Genomic DNA, 20,402 nt, shown 5'->3' with positions numbered 1-20,402 from the left:
AAATCACCTGTGCACTGCTCTATATCACCTCACTTCCCCTTCCCTGTATTGCCGGATCTTGTTGCCATTGTGCCAGTGAAAGCGTTCTTTGTATGTCCCAAGCCAGTATTCCAGACCTCCTGCCGTTGCCCCTGACTACGATCCTTGCTGCCTGCCCTGACCTTCTGCTACGTCCGACCTTGCTCTTGCCTAATCCCTTGTACCGCGCCTATCTCAGCAGTCAGTTGGGATTGAGTCGCTATCGGGTGGAACGACCTGGTGGTTACCTGCCGCAGCAAGTCCATCCCGCTTTGCGTAAGTCTCTGGTGAATACCAGTAACCCCTTAGACTCCGTTCCCCTGGTACGGCCCACGTCATCACCCCACTGACACAGAGGATCCACCACCAGTATTCTCACAGTACCCGGATCCTGACACCACTCTTCACACACTGATAGCAACACCGCTGGAGAAATGCTAGCACAGGCTTCTAGTATCCGTAGTTTCAGGTGCTGAAGAATGAGCAAAACAAAAGTTGGAACAGGACCCTCAGTTTACGCAAAAGATTTTGTTCAGTGATGAGGCAAACTTTTATGTGAATGGTGAAGTTAACAAACAAAACCACCACTATTGGTCTGACACTAACCCACATTGGAAAGATCCCTCCAAGACTGTTGGAACACAAAAATTGATGGTATGGTTTGGTATACGGAGTACAAAGATAGTGGGGCCATTCTTCATCAATGGAAACCTCAAGGCCACTGGATATGTGAAATTGCTACATGATGATGTGTTTCCCTATTTATGCACTGAAGCTGGCATGTTCCCTGAGTTTTTCCAGCAAGATGGTGCACCACCACATTATCGGTGTCAGGTCCGAGCATTCCTAGATGAACAGTTTCCTGGAAAGTGGATTGGTCGTCGTTGACAGTTGAATGGCCCCCAAGGTCTCTTGATCTGACCCCCTTAGACTTTTATCTTTGGGGTCATCTGAAGGCAATTGTCTATGCTGTGAATATACGATATGTGCAGCACCTGAAACTACGGATACTAGAAGCCTGTGCTTGCATTTCTCCTGCGGTGTTGCTATCAGTGTGTGAAGAGTGGGAGAAGAGGGTTGCATTGACAATCCAACACAATGGGCTGCACATTGAACACATTTTATAAGTGGTCAGAAACTTGTAAATAACTGATGAAAGAATAAAGTTACGTTAAAACCAAGCACATCATTGTTTTTCCGGTGAAATTCCCAATAAGTTTGATGTGTCACATGACCCTCTTCCTATTGAAAAAACAAAAGTTGGATTCAAAATGGCCCACTTCAAAATGGCCACCATGGTCACCACCCATCTTGAAAAGTTTCCCCCCTCACATATACTAATGTGCCATAAACAGAAAGTTAATATCACCAACCATTCCCATTTTATTAAGGTGTATCCATATAAATGGCCCACCCTGTATATTATTATATGTAGACAAGCAAATCATCTGGCATCAAATTGCTAATAAATGATGCAGCAATAACAACTCCACAAGTATGAAAACGCCCATTCCGCCATTCCCCCGGTGCTTGCATAGCGTCAGAGGAAGGGCGGAAGCGTTGTGTCGCCATGGCGACCAGAGTAACAAATTGCAGAGGCGACACTGGAAACACTCCGATGCTGCTTCTAGCCACATGCACAGACCGCGGGGATCCCCCGAACCCCGTCCACCGCCTGACGCCAATGTGACGACGAGAGGGGGCAGAGACGGGGAATCCCCACAGCCACACAGCAGCCCTGGAGCGGCAAAGAATAATAGCATGTTAGAAGGTGTGTTTAACAGCCAGTGCGGCTGGGAGTCAAAGTACAATATACAATATTAGCAGCATATAGTTAGAATGTGAATGGGGTATAAAATGTAATATATGAGGGGGCAAAGGACAACAGTGACAATAATAAGTGCATGATAATGATCCTGAAATAGGTGCATGAACATGGATGAATAATAATGTGCATGATGACAGTGAACATAAAAAGGGAAATAAATTAGATATAAATATGTAACTATAAATACAAGTAATATATATATATATATATATATATATATATATATATATATATATATACACACACACAAATAATGATAGGGCCAATCATATGGAAAGGCAAAAGATGTATAGAAGACATGAAAAAGCATGATGTGATACCATAAAAATCCCCCCAAAAATCATATACATACATGGATAATAAAGCTGTGAAAACCATTCAAATAAATTTGCTATCAATTAATAAATAAACAAATAAATGAGTGAAGTGGGGAGGGGGGGAAGGGGATGGGAAATGATGGGGGAGGGGAGGGGAAAGAGGGAGAAGGAAGAGAAAGAGTGGAAAAGGGGGGGGGAGAAAGAAGGGGAGGGAAAGGAAGGAGGAGGGAGGGGGAAAGGGATGGGGGGGGAGGGAGGGGGAAAGGGATGGGGGGGATGAGGGGGGGGAAGGGAAGGGGAAGAGGGGGAAGAGGAGGGAGGAAGGGTGCAAGGGCACGGTAGCAGGCTCAAAGCACATACTACCGCGAGTTGCTATGTGCAAACATGGTGATGATCAAAACATATAGGGGCCGAGGTGAGGGCCAGTTCACCCCGGTCCTAGCACACACAAAAGTGACCAACGTGCAAAAAAAAGGGGGGAACATGCAGTGAAAGTGAGGGGTGAGGGGAGTGAAAGTGTGTCGAAGAGTGAAAGTGCCATGCATTACCTCGGAGTCCTATTGATGCCCCTCTTCCATAAAGATCCCAGTTAGCGGATAAAAAAAAGGAGGTGAACATATATGCAACATCTGTGTAATGGTGCCTAAAGAGCTGCTGTCACGATGCCGGCTGGCAGGAGGTGGATCCTCTGTGCCAGAGAGGGATTGGCGTGGACCGTGCTAGTGGACCGGTTCTAAGTCACTATTGGTTTTCACCAGAGCCCGCCGCAAAGCGGGATGGACTTGCTGCGGCGGTAGTGACCAGGTCGTATCCACTAGCAACGGCTCAACCTCTCTGGCTGCTGAAGATAGGCGCGGTACAAGGGAGTAGACAGAAGCAAGGTCGGACGTAGCAGAAGGTCGGGGGCAGGCGGCAAGGTTCGTAGTCAGGGTGGATAGCAGAAGTACTGGTACACAGGCTTTTGGACACACAAAACGCTTTCACTGGCACAAGGCAACAAGATCCGGCAAGGGAGTGCATGGGAGGAGGTCAGATAAAGGCAGGGAGCAGATGGAAGCCAATTAAGCTAATTGGGCCAGGCACCAATCATTGGTGCACTGGCCCTTTAAGTCTCAGGGAGCTGGCGCGCGCGCGCCCTAGAGAGCGGAGCCGCGCGCGCCAGCACATGACAGCAGGGGACGGGAACGGGTAAGTGACCTGGGATGCGATTCGCGAGCGGGCGCGTCCCGCTGTGCGAATCGCATCCCCAACGGCCATGACAGTGCAGCGCTCCTGGTCAGCGGGACTGACCGGGGAGCTGCAGGGAGAAAGACGCCGTGAGCGCTCCGGGGAGGAGCGGGGACCCGGAGCGCTAGGCGTAACAGTACCCCCCCCCTTAGGTCTCCCCTTTTTTTTGTCCGGTGACTGCCTCCCCTGGGATGAGGACACCGGGAAGGAATGGATGGTTTCCTCAATGGCAGGCAGTACAGCAGGAGTGGGAATGGGGAGGGAGGGCAGAGGGCGAGGCCTGGCACGGGGCAGTGTGACACCAGGACGAGGGCCATGAGGAGGCACCGAGGCTTGCCTGAGTGGACTGGGAGGGGGGGAGAGGCATTTTCTGTGGCAGGCAGAGTCCCTAACGACCTTAGGGGGACCGGATACAGGAGGAACCACAGGGTCACGGCAGGGAGTACTGGGAACCGGTTTAAGGCAGTCCTTGGAACAAGAGGGACCCCAACTCTTGATCTCCCCAGTGGACCAGTCCAGGGTTGGGGAATGGTGTAGAAGCCAGGGTAGTCCAAGGAGAATTTCGGAAGTGCAATTGGGAAGGACCAAAAATTCAATTTTCTCGTGATGAGGTCCGATGCACATTAGGAGGGGCTCCGTGCGGTAACGCACGGTGCAATCCAACCTGGCTCCGTTGACCGCGGAAATGTGGAGTGGCTTGACAAGACGGGTCACCGGAATGCGGAATTTATTCACCAAGGACTCCCGAATAAAATTCCCAGAGGCACCAGAATCCAGGCAGGCCACGGCTGAGAGGGAAGAGCTGGCTGAAGTAGAAATCCGTACAGGCACCGTGAGACGTGGAGAAGCCGACTTAGCATCAAGAGACGCCACACCCACGAGAGCTGGGTGCGAGCGTGCGTTTCCCAGACGTGGAGGACGGATAGGGCAATCCACCAAAAAATGTTCGGTACTGGCACAGTACAGACAAAGATTCTCTTCCTTACGGCGATTCCTCTCTTCCAGGGTCAGGCGAGACCGATCCACTTGCATGGCTTCCTCGGCGGGAGGCCTAGGCGCAGATTGCAGTGGAGACTGTGGGAGAGGTGTCCAGAGATCTAAGTCTTTTTCCTGGCGGAGCTCTTGATGTCTCTCAGAAAAACGCATGTCAATGCGAGTGGCTAGATGAATGAGTTCATGCAGGTTAGCAGGAGTTTCTCGTGCGGCCAGAACATCTTTAATGTTGCTGGATAGGCCTTTTTTAAAGGTCGCGCAGAGGGCCTCATTATTCCAGGATAGTTCAGAAGCAAGAGTACGGAATTGTATGGCGTACTCGCCAACGGAAGAATTACCCTGGACCAGGTTCAGCAGGGCAGTCTCAGCAGAAGAGGCTCGGGCAGGTTCCTCAAAGACACTTCGAATTTCCGAGAAGAAGGAGTGTACAGAGGCAGTGACGGGGTCATTGCGGTCCCAGAGCGGTGTGGCCCACGACAGGGCTTTTCCAGACAGAAGGCTGACTACGAAAGCCACCTTAGACCTTTCAGTAGGAAACTGATCCGACATCATCTCCAAATGCAGGGAACATTGCGAAAGAAAGCCACGGCAAAACTTAGAGTCCCCATTAAATTTGTCCGGCAAGGACAGGCGGAGGCTAGGAGTGGCCACTCGCTGCGGAAGAGGTGCAGGAGCTGGCGGAGGAGATGGTTGCTGCTGCTGTAGCTGAGACTGAATCTGCTGTAGCTGCGACTGGAGTTGCTGAGTCATGGTGGTCAAGTACGACAGCTGGTGATCTTGTTGGGCAATCTGTCGGGCTTGCTGGGCGACCAGTGTGGGGAGGTCGGCGACAACAGGCAGAGGAACTTCAGCGGGATCCAGTGCCGGATCTACTGTCACGATGCCGGCTGGCAGGAGGTGGATCCTCTGTGCCAGAGAGGGATTGGCGTGGACCGTGCTAGTGGACCGGTTCTAAGTCATTACTGGTTTTCACCAGAGCCCGCCGCAAAGCGGGATGGACTTGCTGCGGCGGTAGTGACCAGGTCGTATCCACTAGCAACGGCTCAACCTCTCTGGCTGCTGAAGATAGGCGCGGTACAAGGGAGTAGACAGAAGCAAGGTCGGACGTAGCAGAAGGTCGGGGGCAGGCGGCAAGGTTCGTAGTCAGGGTGGATAGCAGAAGTACTGGTACACAGGCTTTTGGACACACAAAACGCTTTCACTGGCACAAGGCAACAAGATCCGGCAAGGGAGTGCATGGGAGGAGGTCAGATAAAGGCAGGGAGCAGATGGAAGCCAATTAAGCTAATTGGGCCAGGCACCAATCATTGGTGCACTGGCCCTTTAAGTCTCAGGGAGCTGGCGCGCGCGCGCCCTAGAGAGCGGAGCCGCGCGCGCCAGCACATGACAGCAGGGGACGGGAACGGGTAAGTGACCTGGGATGCGATTCGCGAGCGGGCGCGTCCCGCTGTGCGAATCGCATCCCCAACGGCCATGACAGTGCAGCGCTCCCGGTCAGCGGGACTGACCGGGGAGCTGCAGGGAGAAAGACGCCGTGAGCGCTCCGGGGAGGAGCGGGGACCCGGAGCGCTAGGCGTAACAGCTGCTCAAATAAAAAATGTACGTATATAAAATAGTTAGTATAAAAGTTTGGTGAAATACATACACAGTAAAGAGAGATGAAAGGGTATAATCCCATGAATTACATATAAGGACCAAAATTAAGTACATAATGACAAGTGAGTGGAAGTAGCAACACTGTGGTCACAATAACCATGCAATGAGGGTAGACGTTAGGAAGAGTAGTTCCATAAAGTAGTGGGATGGTCCATATTCAGATCTCGTAGGGCCATAGCTGATGTTGATCAGTTGGATTATTCATATTCCCTTTGATTTATTCCCCACAGTAAAAGACCTCCAGTTATTTGCCCGGAAATTGGTCCTAAAGAAACTTTTTCCCAGATGCAATGAGATCACAACAGAACACCATACCACCTTGGGGAAGATGTCAGACGTGGAGAAGAATGTATTAAGGGACCTATAAGCACTACTAATGGAACAGGAACATCCAACAGACAGGTATCCCACGCAATTGTTGCCTAAAAGTACCAAATTTCCCCCTTTAGCAATGTTCCTGGAAATAGATCTGTTTCTGAAAACAGTGACTCATGAATTAAGCTCATTGGCTACCAGACGTAGTAATGATAATCTAACGAAATCTCAACTTATCGCTGTACGGGAGCTACAGTCAAGGAAGGATGTTGTAATAAAGTCCTCAGACAAAGGGGGGAATGTCTCCATGTACAAAAGGGAAATGTTTAGGCAGCTGCGTGATACTACCTGCTATCTGCATCTTACATTTAACCCTCTAACCAAATACAGGATGGAGCTAATACAAATCTTGGGATCTGCACAAAAAAAGGGAATTCTATCTCAGAAATAGGTGGATGGACTGGTGATGCAGTACCCGACGATACCAACCATCTATTTGCTGCCAAAAATTCATAAGAACCAGAAATCTCCCCCTGGACGACCAATTGTTTCCTGGTCTAACTCTATTTCTGAGTCAACAAATAAGTTGATTGATTATTATTTAAAACCAATTGTAGAGGCATTACCCTCATATATTAAAGATTCCAATGATGTGTTGAAGAGATTAGAGGGGCTACACCTGGATGAGAACATGCTATTGGTGACGTGTGATGTAGAGTCACTCTATACCTCGATAAGACATAAAGATGGTATAGCAGCAGTGGGATTTTTCCTGGCTACAAGTGACTTAAATCCGGACCTATGTACCCTATTGGTGGAATTATTGACATTCCTACTGACTCATAATTTTTTCATTTTTAAGGGTGTCCTCTACCTGCAGCTCCAGGGGACCGCAATGGGGGCGGCTTGTGCACCCTCATACACAAATCTCCACCTGGGGCTGTGGGAGAGGAACCATTTTGCATCAGATACCGCCCCTACTTAGACAAAGTTGTCTCACTGGGGCGGTACATAGATGATATACTTATCATCTAGCAGAGGACCCCCGGAGAACTGGATGCTTTCATGGAATATCTTAATATCAATTACTTAAATATACGGCTAACCTACAAGTCTAATAAAACTGTCAATGATTTTCTCGACATACAGATCCTTGCGGACACTGACGGCCGCATCCAGACTGATCTATATCGAAAAACACTGTTCTCCACGCATCATCAGCCCATCCAGTACAAAAATAACATCCCAGTTGGTCAGTTTTTAAGGGCGTGACGACTGTGCCCCACAGATGAGAGATTTGAAGTCCAAGCAGCTGACCTCAAAAAGAGATTTCAAGAGAGAGGATACAGCAACAGGTCCATAAAACGAGCATACTGGAGAGCAAAAAATAATGAACGTACCTCCATACTACATCCAAGTGGAACGATGGAGTCAAAAATGGAACAGGTAAAATGTATACTCTATTTCTCATCCAGTAGCAAACAGGTGGTAGATATCATGGAACAGCACTGGCCCATCCTTCTTACTGATCCTGTTCTAACTCAGATTATATCCCCTAGGCCTGCAGTCACATATAGGCGAGCAAAAAATCTCAAAGACATGTTGGTACACAGCTACTATACACCTCCCGAGGCGACTCCGATCTTTGATGGTGCCAAGCGGAGATGGGGTAACTCTACCTGTGGGAAGTCTGTGGCATGCTGCAATATGGAGAAAACCACACATTTCTCTGATGCGTTGAAAACTAGGAGCTATAAAATTAGATACACATTCAATTGCATTACAAAAATTGTCTTTTATGCTGCCACTTCTCCCTGTGACCTTATGTACATAGGGAATTCAGACATTGTATCCGTAAACATGTCCGTGACATCGAAAATGTGAAGGACGATGTGGACATACAACGGCTGAAGACCCTTCCTCACCATTTCAAGCACCAACATAACTGTGACACATCTCTTCTACGATTCTATGGAATCGACCATGTCTCTATTAGCCCATGGAAAGGTAATTGGCCAAAGTCCCTTGCCCAGCATGAAACCCACTGGATTTTCAAATTAGGCACAATCAGACCTCAGGGACTTAATGAAGTCAACAGCTACACACCTTTTTGTAACCAAACTAGGAGATAGGATATCCTCAGTATCCTTTTACATACTTATCCCTTGTAAATATTTTAAGTGATTTTAATTCCCTTTTCTTGTTTTTTTCTATTTTGCCTCCGCGTTATTACAGGTAGGACCAAAAACATGGTCCCCCCTTTTTTTCTCTTTGGGAATATGAATAATCCAACTGATCAACATCAGCTATGGCCCTACGAGATCTGAATATGGACCGTCCCACTACTTTATGGAACTACTCTTCCTAACGTCTACCCTCATTGCATGGTTAATGTGACCACAGTGTTGCTAGTGTTGCTACTTCCACTCACTTGTCATTATGTACTTAATTTTGGTCCTTATATGTAATTCATGGGATTTTCACTTAAATTTTATACTAACTTTTTTTTATATGTCAATTTTTTATTTGAGCAGCTCTCTAGGCACCATTACACCCATAGTGCATATATGTTCACCTCCTTTTTTTATTAGCTAACTGGGGATCTTTATGGAAGAGGGGCATCAATAGGACTCCGAGGTAATGTATGGCACTTTCACTCTTCGACACACTTTCACTCCCCTCACCCCTCACTTTCACTGCATGTTCCCCCTTTTTTTTGCACATTGGTCACTTTTGTGTGTGCTGGGACTGGGGTGAACTGGCCCCTCAATTCAGCCCCTATATGTTTTGATCATCACCATGTTTTCACATTACACCTTGCGGTAGTACGTGCTTTGAGCCTCCTACCGTGCCCTTGCACCCTTTTCCCTTCCACCCTCCTCTTCCCTCCCCTCCCCCTCCCATTCCCCCTTTTTCCCCTTCCCATTCCTTCCTTTCCCTCCCCTTCTCCCCCCTTCCCCCTTTTCCCTTTGACCCTCCTCCCCCTTTTCCGCTCTGTCCCTCCCTTCTCCCTCTTTCCCAGTGTATGGCTGGAGGCTGTATGCCTGTTTACTGCCCCAGTGTTCCGACCACCACTCCTCCGGTCCGGGGTCACGATCTACTGCTATGGCCTATGGGCCACAGCAGTAGGTCCAGGGACCGGAGAGGAGCAGTGTTCGTAACACTGAAGATGATGTGCTGGTGAGTGGTGACTTACCATGCGCGCGTCCTCCTCACTGCTCCGCTCTGCTCTTCTATGGGCGCACGCACGGGACGTCCCTGCGTGCACTACCTCCCGGCAGCCCCTGCATTTTTAAAGTTAACGCGGGGCCACAGAGAGGTAACGGGAACATCCTTGTGTCCTGAAAAGATTTTTCGGGACACAGGGATGTCCCGAATGTGACGGGGGCCCCCTGCGCTCACGGGGCCCGGAGCAGGCGGTCCATGAGCACTAAAGATGATCTGGTCCTGCTCATGCTCCCACTTTCTCTTCTAATTTCCACTAGTCCCATTCTCCCCCTATATGCATTTTATGGTTTTTAAATGTATGTTCTTTTTATTATGGTAAACTAATAAAGTATTATTGATTCTCCAAACGCCATTTCGTTCTCGGTTTTTCTAATTGCTAGGCGTGGATCAGTCCCACATGAGAACTCATGAGAAAAGTACCATACTAAGCATTGCAATCCCATGCAAACCTTTAAATTAGTATCACATGAATAAAGATGAGCTTGTCAAACCTGGCAAACCCGGTCTCGCTCAGAGCTTTGGGTTGACAGCAGTTTGCCAAGCTTTCGAACTTTGCCAGGCTCAGTTTGCACAAGCCTAACAAATGTGATAATAATAGCAGAAGGGATGATGACCACCTGGGCAACTGAATAAAAGGAAGTACTGGGAACACTGGGAAAACATCAGGGTAGCCCAGCATACTTGTCTGCTTGCATCAAAATCACATGACCAAAGGTTATTCAATCATTACTTGCATTTCTGTGACATACAGCTCCCAGGTCATTCAGGAGAAAACTTAGTAGTGAGTTTAAGAGGCTGTTAAAGCCGTATGTTCTGCGTATGTTCATCTTGGAAAGAGAAAGCTGAGAGAGAGCATTGTACAGGAACTACTGATCCCAGAAAGCCTTCACAAATCCAATAGAATTTGAAAACAAGCTGAGTAAAGCATTGAGCAGTGGGCTGACCTCAGACAGTGACCTGTCACCTGAATTACTTTGTGTAGAAGTAGAAAATGAAAAGTCCCAGGAAAGGTGCCTTGTGCATTACCCTAATAAAAAGAAAAAGTCAGACCCCACAGTAGAGTGGGGAGAGTCGTGGCCACTCACCTTGAGTGTATAGTAAAATACGCATATAACCTCATACAGAGGTAAAATAGAATAGGGGAGGATCCCGTGCAGGCCCAGAGGTCAAAGGAAATAACCGGTGGAAATCCTGTGGCAAGACATTGTAGGAAGAAATAAAAAATGAACCAGGAAAATAGCACAATCGGGTCAAGGATGTGAAAGTAAGGTTTCTTGTTTATTTGATACAGCAATAACACTTGCTTTTTTATAGAAGTAATTTACAAATCTGTTCAACTTTCTGGAGCCAGTTGATATATATTTAAAAAAAAAAAGTTTTTTCCTGGAATACCCCTTTAACAGAATTTCTCAATATTTTGCTAAAATTTATTTAATTTGACTACTATTACTGGAAAAAAAGTAGCGATAAAATTACAACACCTCTTGTATTGAGGTTCCTCTGCAGTGAAGTTGTTTTTGGTGGATTTGGTTAGACATTCTGCTTGTTCTGTTGCTTGCAGATTCAATAAGGTTCATGGGATATATAATGTCCTGAGAAAGCGTGAGAATGTTTGGATCTATAAACTCTGAACCTTACAACCCTCAGGCCTCAATGAATATATTGAGAGCAATCTTTAGGAGATAACCCATTTTTAACCGTTACCGTCACTCTATTTTTTATATATTCATTTCAATATGATATATATTATTTGATCTTATCCTATTTATTTATTTATTTAAATATATATACTATTTATTGTTCTCATATCACTTCCCATTTTATGATTACCATCTCCACACTATTTTAGCGCTTTCCGCTACGTTGTAACACGTTATACACTTATAATTAATATTATTATTCACTTGATTATTATTTCCTTATTTAAAGTTTATACCATCAGATTATGAACTACCTTAATATTCTCCATACACCTTAATTTGTGTATTTTATGCCTCCTTTTTATTTCTATTTTTGAAATAACCAACTTTTCCTGTGTCTTCATTATTTAATCATCTTTTCATGCCCTTTTTTACGCTATATTTATATGTTTTGTTCCACTTTATTTACCAAAAAATACATATCTGCTCCTATAGCACGGCATTTAGTGTTTTCAGAACTCCGCTTTATGACCGCTCAATTTCAGCTTTTGAGCACCTTAGGAACCAAATGATATTCCATTATTTCAGTTGCTTCCAACTACTATCCAACCTCTGATTTTGTATTAATTCTACCTTTTAAGTTTCATTTCAGGTACTTCTATTATTTGCTAAAACACTCATTTGTCCTTCCTTATGCACCGTTTCCCTATCAATGCACTGAGTGCTCCACGCTCCGTGCCTGTTTGTTCCTGACCACGAGCGAATCAGGAACAGACTCTCTACAAGCAAGAGACCCACTCCTTAGCGATGTGTCTCTCGCAACCAGTCACTGCGCTTCTCGCAGCATGCTGGTTCTGTCCGTGTGTGTGTTTTTTCTACTAACCAAGCCTCTCTCCCAGTTCACATCAGATGCAAAAATAGATTAAGCTATCGTTTATTCTGATCATATGTACTTATATTTGTTTCATTTATTAAATGTAATGCTCCCTGTCTGGTTCCAGCTAATATATACTTACTTTGCATGTAAATCTATCTTTATACGTCCATTTCCTTCTGTTATGCAAGTTTGATCCTTGACCCTGCCACCATCTTGTTTTTATTAGCAAGCATATATAAAGCCCTCGTTTGTTGTATTGTATGTACTCTATCAATCTGAAGAAGGTGCTTGTTCACACCGAAACGCCTTATTACTGTATCAAATAAACAAGAAACTTTACTTTCACATCCTTGACCCGGGCGAGGGCTGAATGCCTGAGCGCCTGTTCGAAGGTCATTTTTTATTTCTGCCTACAAAGACCTGAATTATTTGTCCAGTTGGTGCACTATACATCCCTGCCAGCCCAGCATTGTCACAGAACGTGGCCAAAAAAGTATTTGAACATAAATACATATTAAAAAGCATTGTGAATGTGGAATATGCATTTTAAGCCAAGTTGCCTGTAGTTTCTGGGTTTATCAACCTTGAGAGGAAAAATATGAATTGGGTGACTGCACAGATATTGAGTTGCACTATTTCCAAAAGTGCTACAAAAAATTAAATAATGGATGATGTAAAAGTTATAGTATAATAGCACACTGTCCCGTTACCGGGACGTGGCCTTTAGCAGAGGGTATGTGTACAGAGTGCCTGTTTCCAGATGCAGATCGTAGCTAGAGGTGTCCTTACGGTGAGCTGGCTCCACGAACTGCAGGGGGATGCCGACTTCTCCTGCTGCTAGGTGGCATGGCACTGCTGGCCCATGCCACCCTGTATCGCATACCCTCCGCTAAAGGCCACGTCCCGATAACGGGACAGTGTGCAATTATACTATAACTTTTACATCATTCAGCGCTCACATCGCAACTCTGCTTAGTTTAATCACTGGCACACAAGATCATTTTTTTTTATTCTTTTTGTATAGACTACATCATTGGATCTAATCATATGTGTCTATAAGGATCTATAAATGAGACACAATACAAACGTGGCATACTGTGAAACTTTAATTGCTATTATGATTATTACAAATACTTGCATGTTTTAATGTTATTTTAACTAATTTTACTGGATCTGTAGCAAGGGCCCTTCACAGATACCAAACTAAGTGTATATTAAAGGGGCATTCCAGGAAAAAAAACACTTTTTTTTTACTTATCAACTGGCTCCAGAAAGTTAAACAGATTTGTAAATTACTTCTATTAAAACATCTTAATCCTTCCAGTACTAATGAGTTGTTCTTTTCTGTCTAAGTGCTCTCTGATGACACCTGTCTCGGGAACTGTCCAGAGTAGAAGCAAATCCCCATAGCAAACCTCTTCTGCTCTGTGCAGTTCCCGAGACAAGCAGAGATGTCAGCAGAGAGCACTGTTGCCAGACAGAAAAGAACAACTCAACTTCAGCAGCTGATAATTGTTAGAAGGTTTAAGGTTTTTTTAATAGAAGTAATTTGCAAATCTGTTTAACTTTCTGGAGCCAGTTGATATAAAAAAAAATATTTAATGATATTTATTTAATAAATTACATATTTTATTTAAACCAGCTACATCTTATTTCTATACATTTCCATAATTGGATGGTTACATTTTAATAAGTAATAAGTTTACACTTTGAGGTCTGAATTCCCTCTGTTTTGATATTGTTTATCTACCTTGGTTTTAACTTAAATGCACATTGAAAGTGTTGAGAGTGAACATGCAATACCCATCTTGTTACAGTGTGCACTCCGGTCCCCGCTCCTGGACCGGAGCGCTCACTGTCCCTGTCCCAGTCCGCTACGTCCCTGCGCGTCCCGGTCAGACACGCTGACCGGGAACGCAGAGTGATTCCCGACGGGGATGCAGTTAGCATGGCGGGAGGTTCCCGCTCACGTGCCCCATCCCGACACTGTCCCCTACCTTCTGCGGCTCCTCGTATCCCCTCTGTGTCCCGGCGCGCGCGGCCCCGCTCTCTAGGGCACGCACGTGCCGGCTTCATGAAATTTGAAGGGCCAGCGCACCATTAATTGATGCCTGGCCCAAAGTCCCCTATAAATTGTTCCTGCCCCTTCCTGCCCTTGCCGTATCTTTGTGCCTTGTGCCTAGAGAAAGGGTTCCTTGTTATTAAAGTGTTCCCTGCCTGTTGCCGACCCTTGCCCGTGACCTCCGTCTCTGAACCCGTGCTGCCTGCCTAGACATGTTGCTAGTGACTACCGCTTCTGATCCTGTGCCACCTGCCCTGACCTTTGCTACGTCTGACTATGCTTCTGCATGTTCCTCCTGTACCATGCCTATCTCAGCAACCAGAGGGGTTGAGTCGCTATCTGGTGGAACGACCTGGGTGCTACCTGCCGCAGCAAGACCATCCCGCTTTGCGGGGGCTCTGGTGAAGACCAGTAGCTCCTAAGATTCCGTTCCCTGGGTACGGTCCACGCCATCACTCCTCTGGTCCAGTGGATCCACCTCCAGTCATCTGTCCGGGCCGTTACACATCTAAAGCCAAGTGACGTGTATTTTCTGGGTTTAATCAAACAGGAAAATTTGGGGAATGCTTGAAAAAAATATATTTCATCTTTACTTGCCAGACTCAAAACCTGTTGCCAATTTAAAAAAAGGATATATATTTTTTTAATGTTTGGAAAAAGCCAATGCCCCTGTGTGCATTATAACACTAGTAGGCATCTGCTAACAAACAGGTATACTTTATGCACCTTTAGTGTTAAAAAGCATACAAAATCAGCTTGTGCAGTGTGTTTTAAAGAAGCTGTTAGTTACCATGGGTTACCGTATGTTGCAGTAAATTTGACATTAACTTTGCCTTAAAGAGAACCAATCACCTAGGTGGAGCTGAAAATTTTTATCGTTTAGATGAATTGCTTGTATAAAAATAAAAAGCACCTAAATATAGGTAATTAAAAAAAAAACTTAGGGATTTCAATAAAACAGCACATAATTGCTTGTGCACATGCCAACTCTTTCAGAAAAGTACTGTGCGAGGCAGCCTCCCCAGAAGTTCCAGGCTTGCCTCTAGAAACACAGCTCTGCCCCCTCCCCTGAACACAGAGCATCTCTGTCAGTAAGGTAGAACAGCTAATGCCTCCGACAGGGCACCCTGTGTGTGGGTATTCTGCTTTGAATGTCAGTAGATCATCCCGTACTGCAAGGCCTGGAGCTGCTCCCAATAAGTATGATGTCACCAGAAGGATCTTTTTGGGAAGGGGGCGGAGCCTCTCAGATCCCAGTGCTAGGATAGAAACCTGAGCTCCACTGCCTGTGTATGCCTGGGAGCAGAGGTAAATGAGTTGCTGGGTGAGAGACCATGGGGGGGGGGGGGGGGGGTGTATTGGTATGCTTCTCTATGTTGGAGGGAGGAGAATAATGATATTTACATGAGACTGTTTGTTGGGGGCTCAGGGAAGAAGAATGATGCTTTTTACATGGGACTGTATGTTGAGAGCTTAGGGAAGAAGAATGATGCTATTAACAAAGGACTGTATGTTGGATGCTCAGGGGAGAGATGCTCTTTACATGGGTCTGTATGCTGAAGGGTGACAGAAGGGGACTGAGATTATTTACATGGGACTGATTAGGCTGACATTAGGAGAGTGATGCTATTTACATGCCCTGCCTGCTATGCCCCTGTGTAACTCTATGGTAGTAGTGTGCCTTGTTCTCACTAGCATGGTACACTACCACCCTATTACAGAGGTTCTCCATCTCCCATTTCATCTCCAGGCAGCACTGGTCCCGCTCTAGTTTGGGAAGGTAGGACATTATTGCTTGATTGGCAATATTACCGGGAACGTAAGTGTCCATCGTTCCAGTGCCAGGGCAGTGAGTGGGGTGGCAAGATTGTAAGAGCTTCTGATGTTGCTATAAGTGGTTTGCATAGAAGCATTGGGAACGCACACTTTCAGGCTCCCAATGCTGCCAATCAAGTAAGAATGTCCCACCCTCCCAAACCAAGAAGTGAAAGCGAGGCAGGCGCCGGAAGCTGTATCAGGCTGGGTTTCCACTTTGGCAAAAACTCCAAAGAAACCTACCACATTTGCAGCACAGCGTTTTTTTGTGCAAATAAGGCAGCGGTTAGATGTATGCTGGGACTGTGGTGCACATAAGCTTGAAATCCTTCAGCATGCATGTTTGAAATCTGGGGACGTGTCTTATGTATACAGTTGACAACCTCAAGATGGCTGCTCTCATGAGCTGTTTCCATGGATGTTTTCTCACAATATAACAACCAAATTTAGAGCCCTGATGCTTCCAAAGGGGATTTATTAGATTTCTTGTTATATCTACCACCTCCCTACAGGTCCTCTTTAAAACCGCTTTAAAACTACTTGAATTCATTCCTAGATGACCCTAGCAGTGTTATAGTTGGCTTTGGAGCTCTTAGGCTCTTAGGTGTTTAATACATGTTTTGAGGTAAGTTCGGGAGGTCACCAAGCCAATCTTTTGAAAAGTTCGCTCAACTCTACACATGAACTATTTGATGCTGATATGACAGACAACTGGATCATATAATATAGGAAAATGGGGACACAAGGAAGAAATAAATAAATAAATGGTAATATGTTAGAACCATTGTAACTAATTATAAACAGCCTTTGCATAGCATAAGAAAGGTACTGTAGTTCTAAAAAAAAACAAAAAACATGGGGAGATATTTATCAAAACCTGTGCAGAGGAAAACTTGCCCAGTTGCCCATAGCAACCAATCAGCTTGCTTCTTTCAGTTTTATGAAGGCCTGTGAAAAATGAAAGAAGCAATCTGATTGGTTGCTATGGGCAACTGGGCAAGTTTTCCTCTGCACAGGTTTTGATAAATCTCCCCCATGGTGCACAGGCAAATATAGAGCCACTCGTGAGAATAGGTGATAATGATACTTGAATGAACTAATCATTACTTCTGACTGCTATCTATTTTGCTTGTTTTTTGGAACTAATTCCCCATAACACACATATAATAATACTAGCTGCCCATATTAAATTAGTAACACCTACAGTAGCTACGTCCAACATTTTTGCCCAATTGAAAAATTTGCAACTTTTGTATTCCAAAACCTGTGAAAAAACCTTGTTACATTTTCCCCGCATAAGGACAAGACATTTTTAATACTTTCTAAAAAAAAAAATATAGAAAGCATCCCTGTCCACTTCAATATGATAATTTGCAATAATGATAACAATACCAATTATATTACCATGGCAGCCTCCATGATCAGTCATGTCTCTCCACTTAATTGCTCTGAGGTCACCTTCCCATTGTGCATCTGGCATAGATCCTGGTACATCTACAGATCAAAACATGAGATCATCATTTGTAAATTAGGTTTTCAAAACAACTGGACATAATCAATACATTAGAGAAGGTTTATTTTTACAATTTATTATACAGTGTAAGTGGACATTTAACATGCAACAAAGATTATCCTCAAAATAGGATTAGTAAGTTCATTGCCATCAAAGTGTACCTATAACTTCAGGGAACTTTGGACAAGTCATAATGATGGGTTTTAAATGGGAGGAGGGGGGGTGGGGGGGTGCTGCCACTGATTGCTGAATTGACAGGGCAGAAGCACTCTGCTGAGCACTACTGGGCCCTTTTTGGCTGTGACTGTGCAAACCAAATGGTGTACTGTGTCACACAAAGTCTGTGAGTCTTTATACTAGTAAGCCCACCATTCTGAAGAGGTTCAAGGAAACCCATCTGGATCACATTACATCTGGATAGGTGCTCTGCTCAGCACTTCTGCCTCTTCATTTTAGTGACTGGTGGGAGTCTCAGCAGCATCTGGCCCCTCACTGAACAAGACTCCTGACACGTCCCTATGACATGTGAAAAGCTGTATGAAATGATAGTTACACTTAAAGGTACTCCATTGGAAAACATTTATTTTGTTTTTAAATCAACTGGTGCCAGAAAGTTAAACAGATTTGTAAATTACTTTTATTTAAAAATCTTAATCCTTCCAGTACTTATCAGCTGCTGTATACTACAGAGGAAGTTCTTTTCTTTTTGAATTCCTTTTCTGTCTGACCACAGTGCTCTCTGCTGACACCTCTGTCCATGTCAGGAACTGTCCAAAGCAGGAGCAAATCCTCATAGCAAACCTATCCTGCTCCAGACAGTTCCTGACATGGACAGAGGTGTCAGCAGAGAGCATTGTGGTCAGACGGAAAAGAAATTCAAAAAGAAAAGAACTTCCTGTGGAGAATACACAGCCAGGCATCTAGGCCTCTCTAATCCACTTTAGAAATCAACTGGTCCCTTTCATGAAGATTTGCTGCAAAGTTTCTAAGCCATCTGTTGATCCCAAGAAGTTAACGGGCAATTACAAATTGATGCCAAGATAATGTAGACATATTGTTAATTTATGTGAAATGACTATCTTTCTTAGAAGCAGAGAATGTCAAATTTAGAAAAATTCTAATCTTTACAAATGTTCACTAAAAGTATTAATTAAAATGTATTACCAACATAAAGTACAATGTATCATGAAAAAACTATCTCAGAATCAGGGCAAAAAAAATAATGGCTGCCTAATTAATGGGTTAATATTTTCTGCCTGTAGATTGGACTACATTTTCCATGTGACAGGTTCCTTTTAGTACCTTCCCTTCAAATCTCTATGGATGTATGAGGTTTAAAATATCTGCTATGCCAGTTTTTTTCCAATGTTTAAGATGTGTAATAAAATTACATTGATGGTCTGCAAACTCATTAGATATCGAGAAGACAAAACACAACATGTAATAGGATACAATGGGTAAGATCTATGGGGGAGATTTATCAGAACCTGTCTAGAGGAAGAGTGGTGCAGTTTCCCATAGCAACCAGATTGCTTCTTTTATTTTTTCCAGGCCTCTTTAAAAATGAAAGAAGCGATCTGATTGGTTGTTATGGGCACCTGCACCACTCTTCCTCTGCACAGGTTTTGATAAAGCTCCTCCTATAGACTTACTAAACAAGAACACTTTATTTATTTAGTTAGATAGTTAGTTAGTTAGTTAGTTATTTCTACTTTACTGTAATGTTTTCCATTTAGTGGTTAGTGCTGTTATCTTGCAGTCATGGGTTCTTACCCAACCAAGGTGAACATCTGAATGGAGTATCTATGACCATTATTTTGAAAACATTTTTTAATCATATGGGTTGGGATGACCTGAACAGCCATATAAAAGGTTGTTTATTGGATTTTCATCGATTTTATTTAATAAGAATAACATGGCCTTATGGTAAAGAATCCCCTTCAATATTGGTGTGGATACCTTCTTTTCTCTTGACCAAGGGTAGTTAACTATTTTTAATAAGGGTCTGCTTATGAAGGTCTGCCATCCAAGCTGAACGCTAAGGCCTGGTTCACACTTAGTGGCTGCACTATCATGCCCTAATAATTACCCAAATAATAAGTCTCAGGATAAGACAATGCTCCTGAATATAATACTGCAACACACTGTGCCCCTGAGTATAATTATTCTACACACTGTGCCCCTGAGTATAATACTACCACAAACACACTGTGCCCCTGAGTATAAAACTACCACACACTGTGCCCCTGAATATAATACTACCACACACTGTGCCCCTGAATATAATAATACACACACTATGCCCCTGACTATAATACTACCACACACTGTGCCCCTGAGTATAATAATACACACACTGTGCCCCTGACTATAATACTACCACACACTATGCCCCTGAGTATAATAACACACACTGTGCCCCTGACTATAATACTACCACACACTGTGCCCCTGAGTATAATAATACACACACTGTGCCCCTGAATATAATACTACCACACACTGTGCCCCTGAGTATAATAATACTGTGTGCTACACACCATGCCCCTGAGTATAATTGGTTTGAGTCCATCTGTAGTTTATTGGACAGGATTTGAAAAGACACACTCATGTCTATATTAGATCTCACAGCTGACAATGAGCATAAACCAAGTCATAAAAGTGGAAAGAACTGCCTGTAGCGCTCAGATACAGTATTGTCTGGAGGCACAGATCTGAAGAAGTGTACAACAAAATTTCTGTTACACTGGTATTGGGTGTTCCAAACTTCTTCTATTTAAGAATTATGGAGATCAGTGGCCTCCATAATTCTTTAATAGAAGAAGTTTGAAACAAGGACTCTTTTTAGAGCTGGCCACCCCACCGAGCGAATTAACAGACAGAAGGGCCTTGGCAAGAGAGGTGACCAAGAAC

The 20,402-nt window shown here is 44.5% G+C and overlaps 1 protein-coding gene across 1 annotated transcript in view; it reads right to left on the bottom strand.

Moving 5' to 3' along the window:
• The window catches only part of LOC130273804 (N-acetyllactosaminide beta-1,6-N-acetylglucosaminyl-transferase-like), a 108,181-nt gene that overhangs the window by 29,782 nt on the left and 57,997 nt on the right, over positions 1–20,402 (bottom strand). Inside the window, exon 2 of the mRNA XM_056521139.1 lies at positions 17,381–17,470. Coding sequence (XP_056377114.1) covers positions 17,381–17,470 — 90 coding nt within the window. The remainder of the gene's footprint in view (positions 1–17,380; positions 17,471–20,402) is intronic.

The sequence above is a fragment of the Hyla sarda genome, chromosome 5, assembly GCF_029499605.1.
Source record: "Hyla sarda isolate aHylSar1 chromosome 5, aHylSar1.hap1, whole genome shotgun sequence".
Taxonomy (NCBI): domain Eukaryota; kingdom Metazoa; phylum Chordata; class Amphibia; order Anura; family Hylidae; genus Hyla; species Hyla sarda.
Note: the sequence above shows the minus strand (reverse complement) of the source record. Positions and strands in the feature narration are given on the sequence as shown.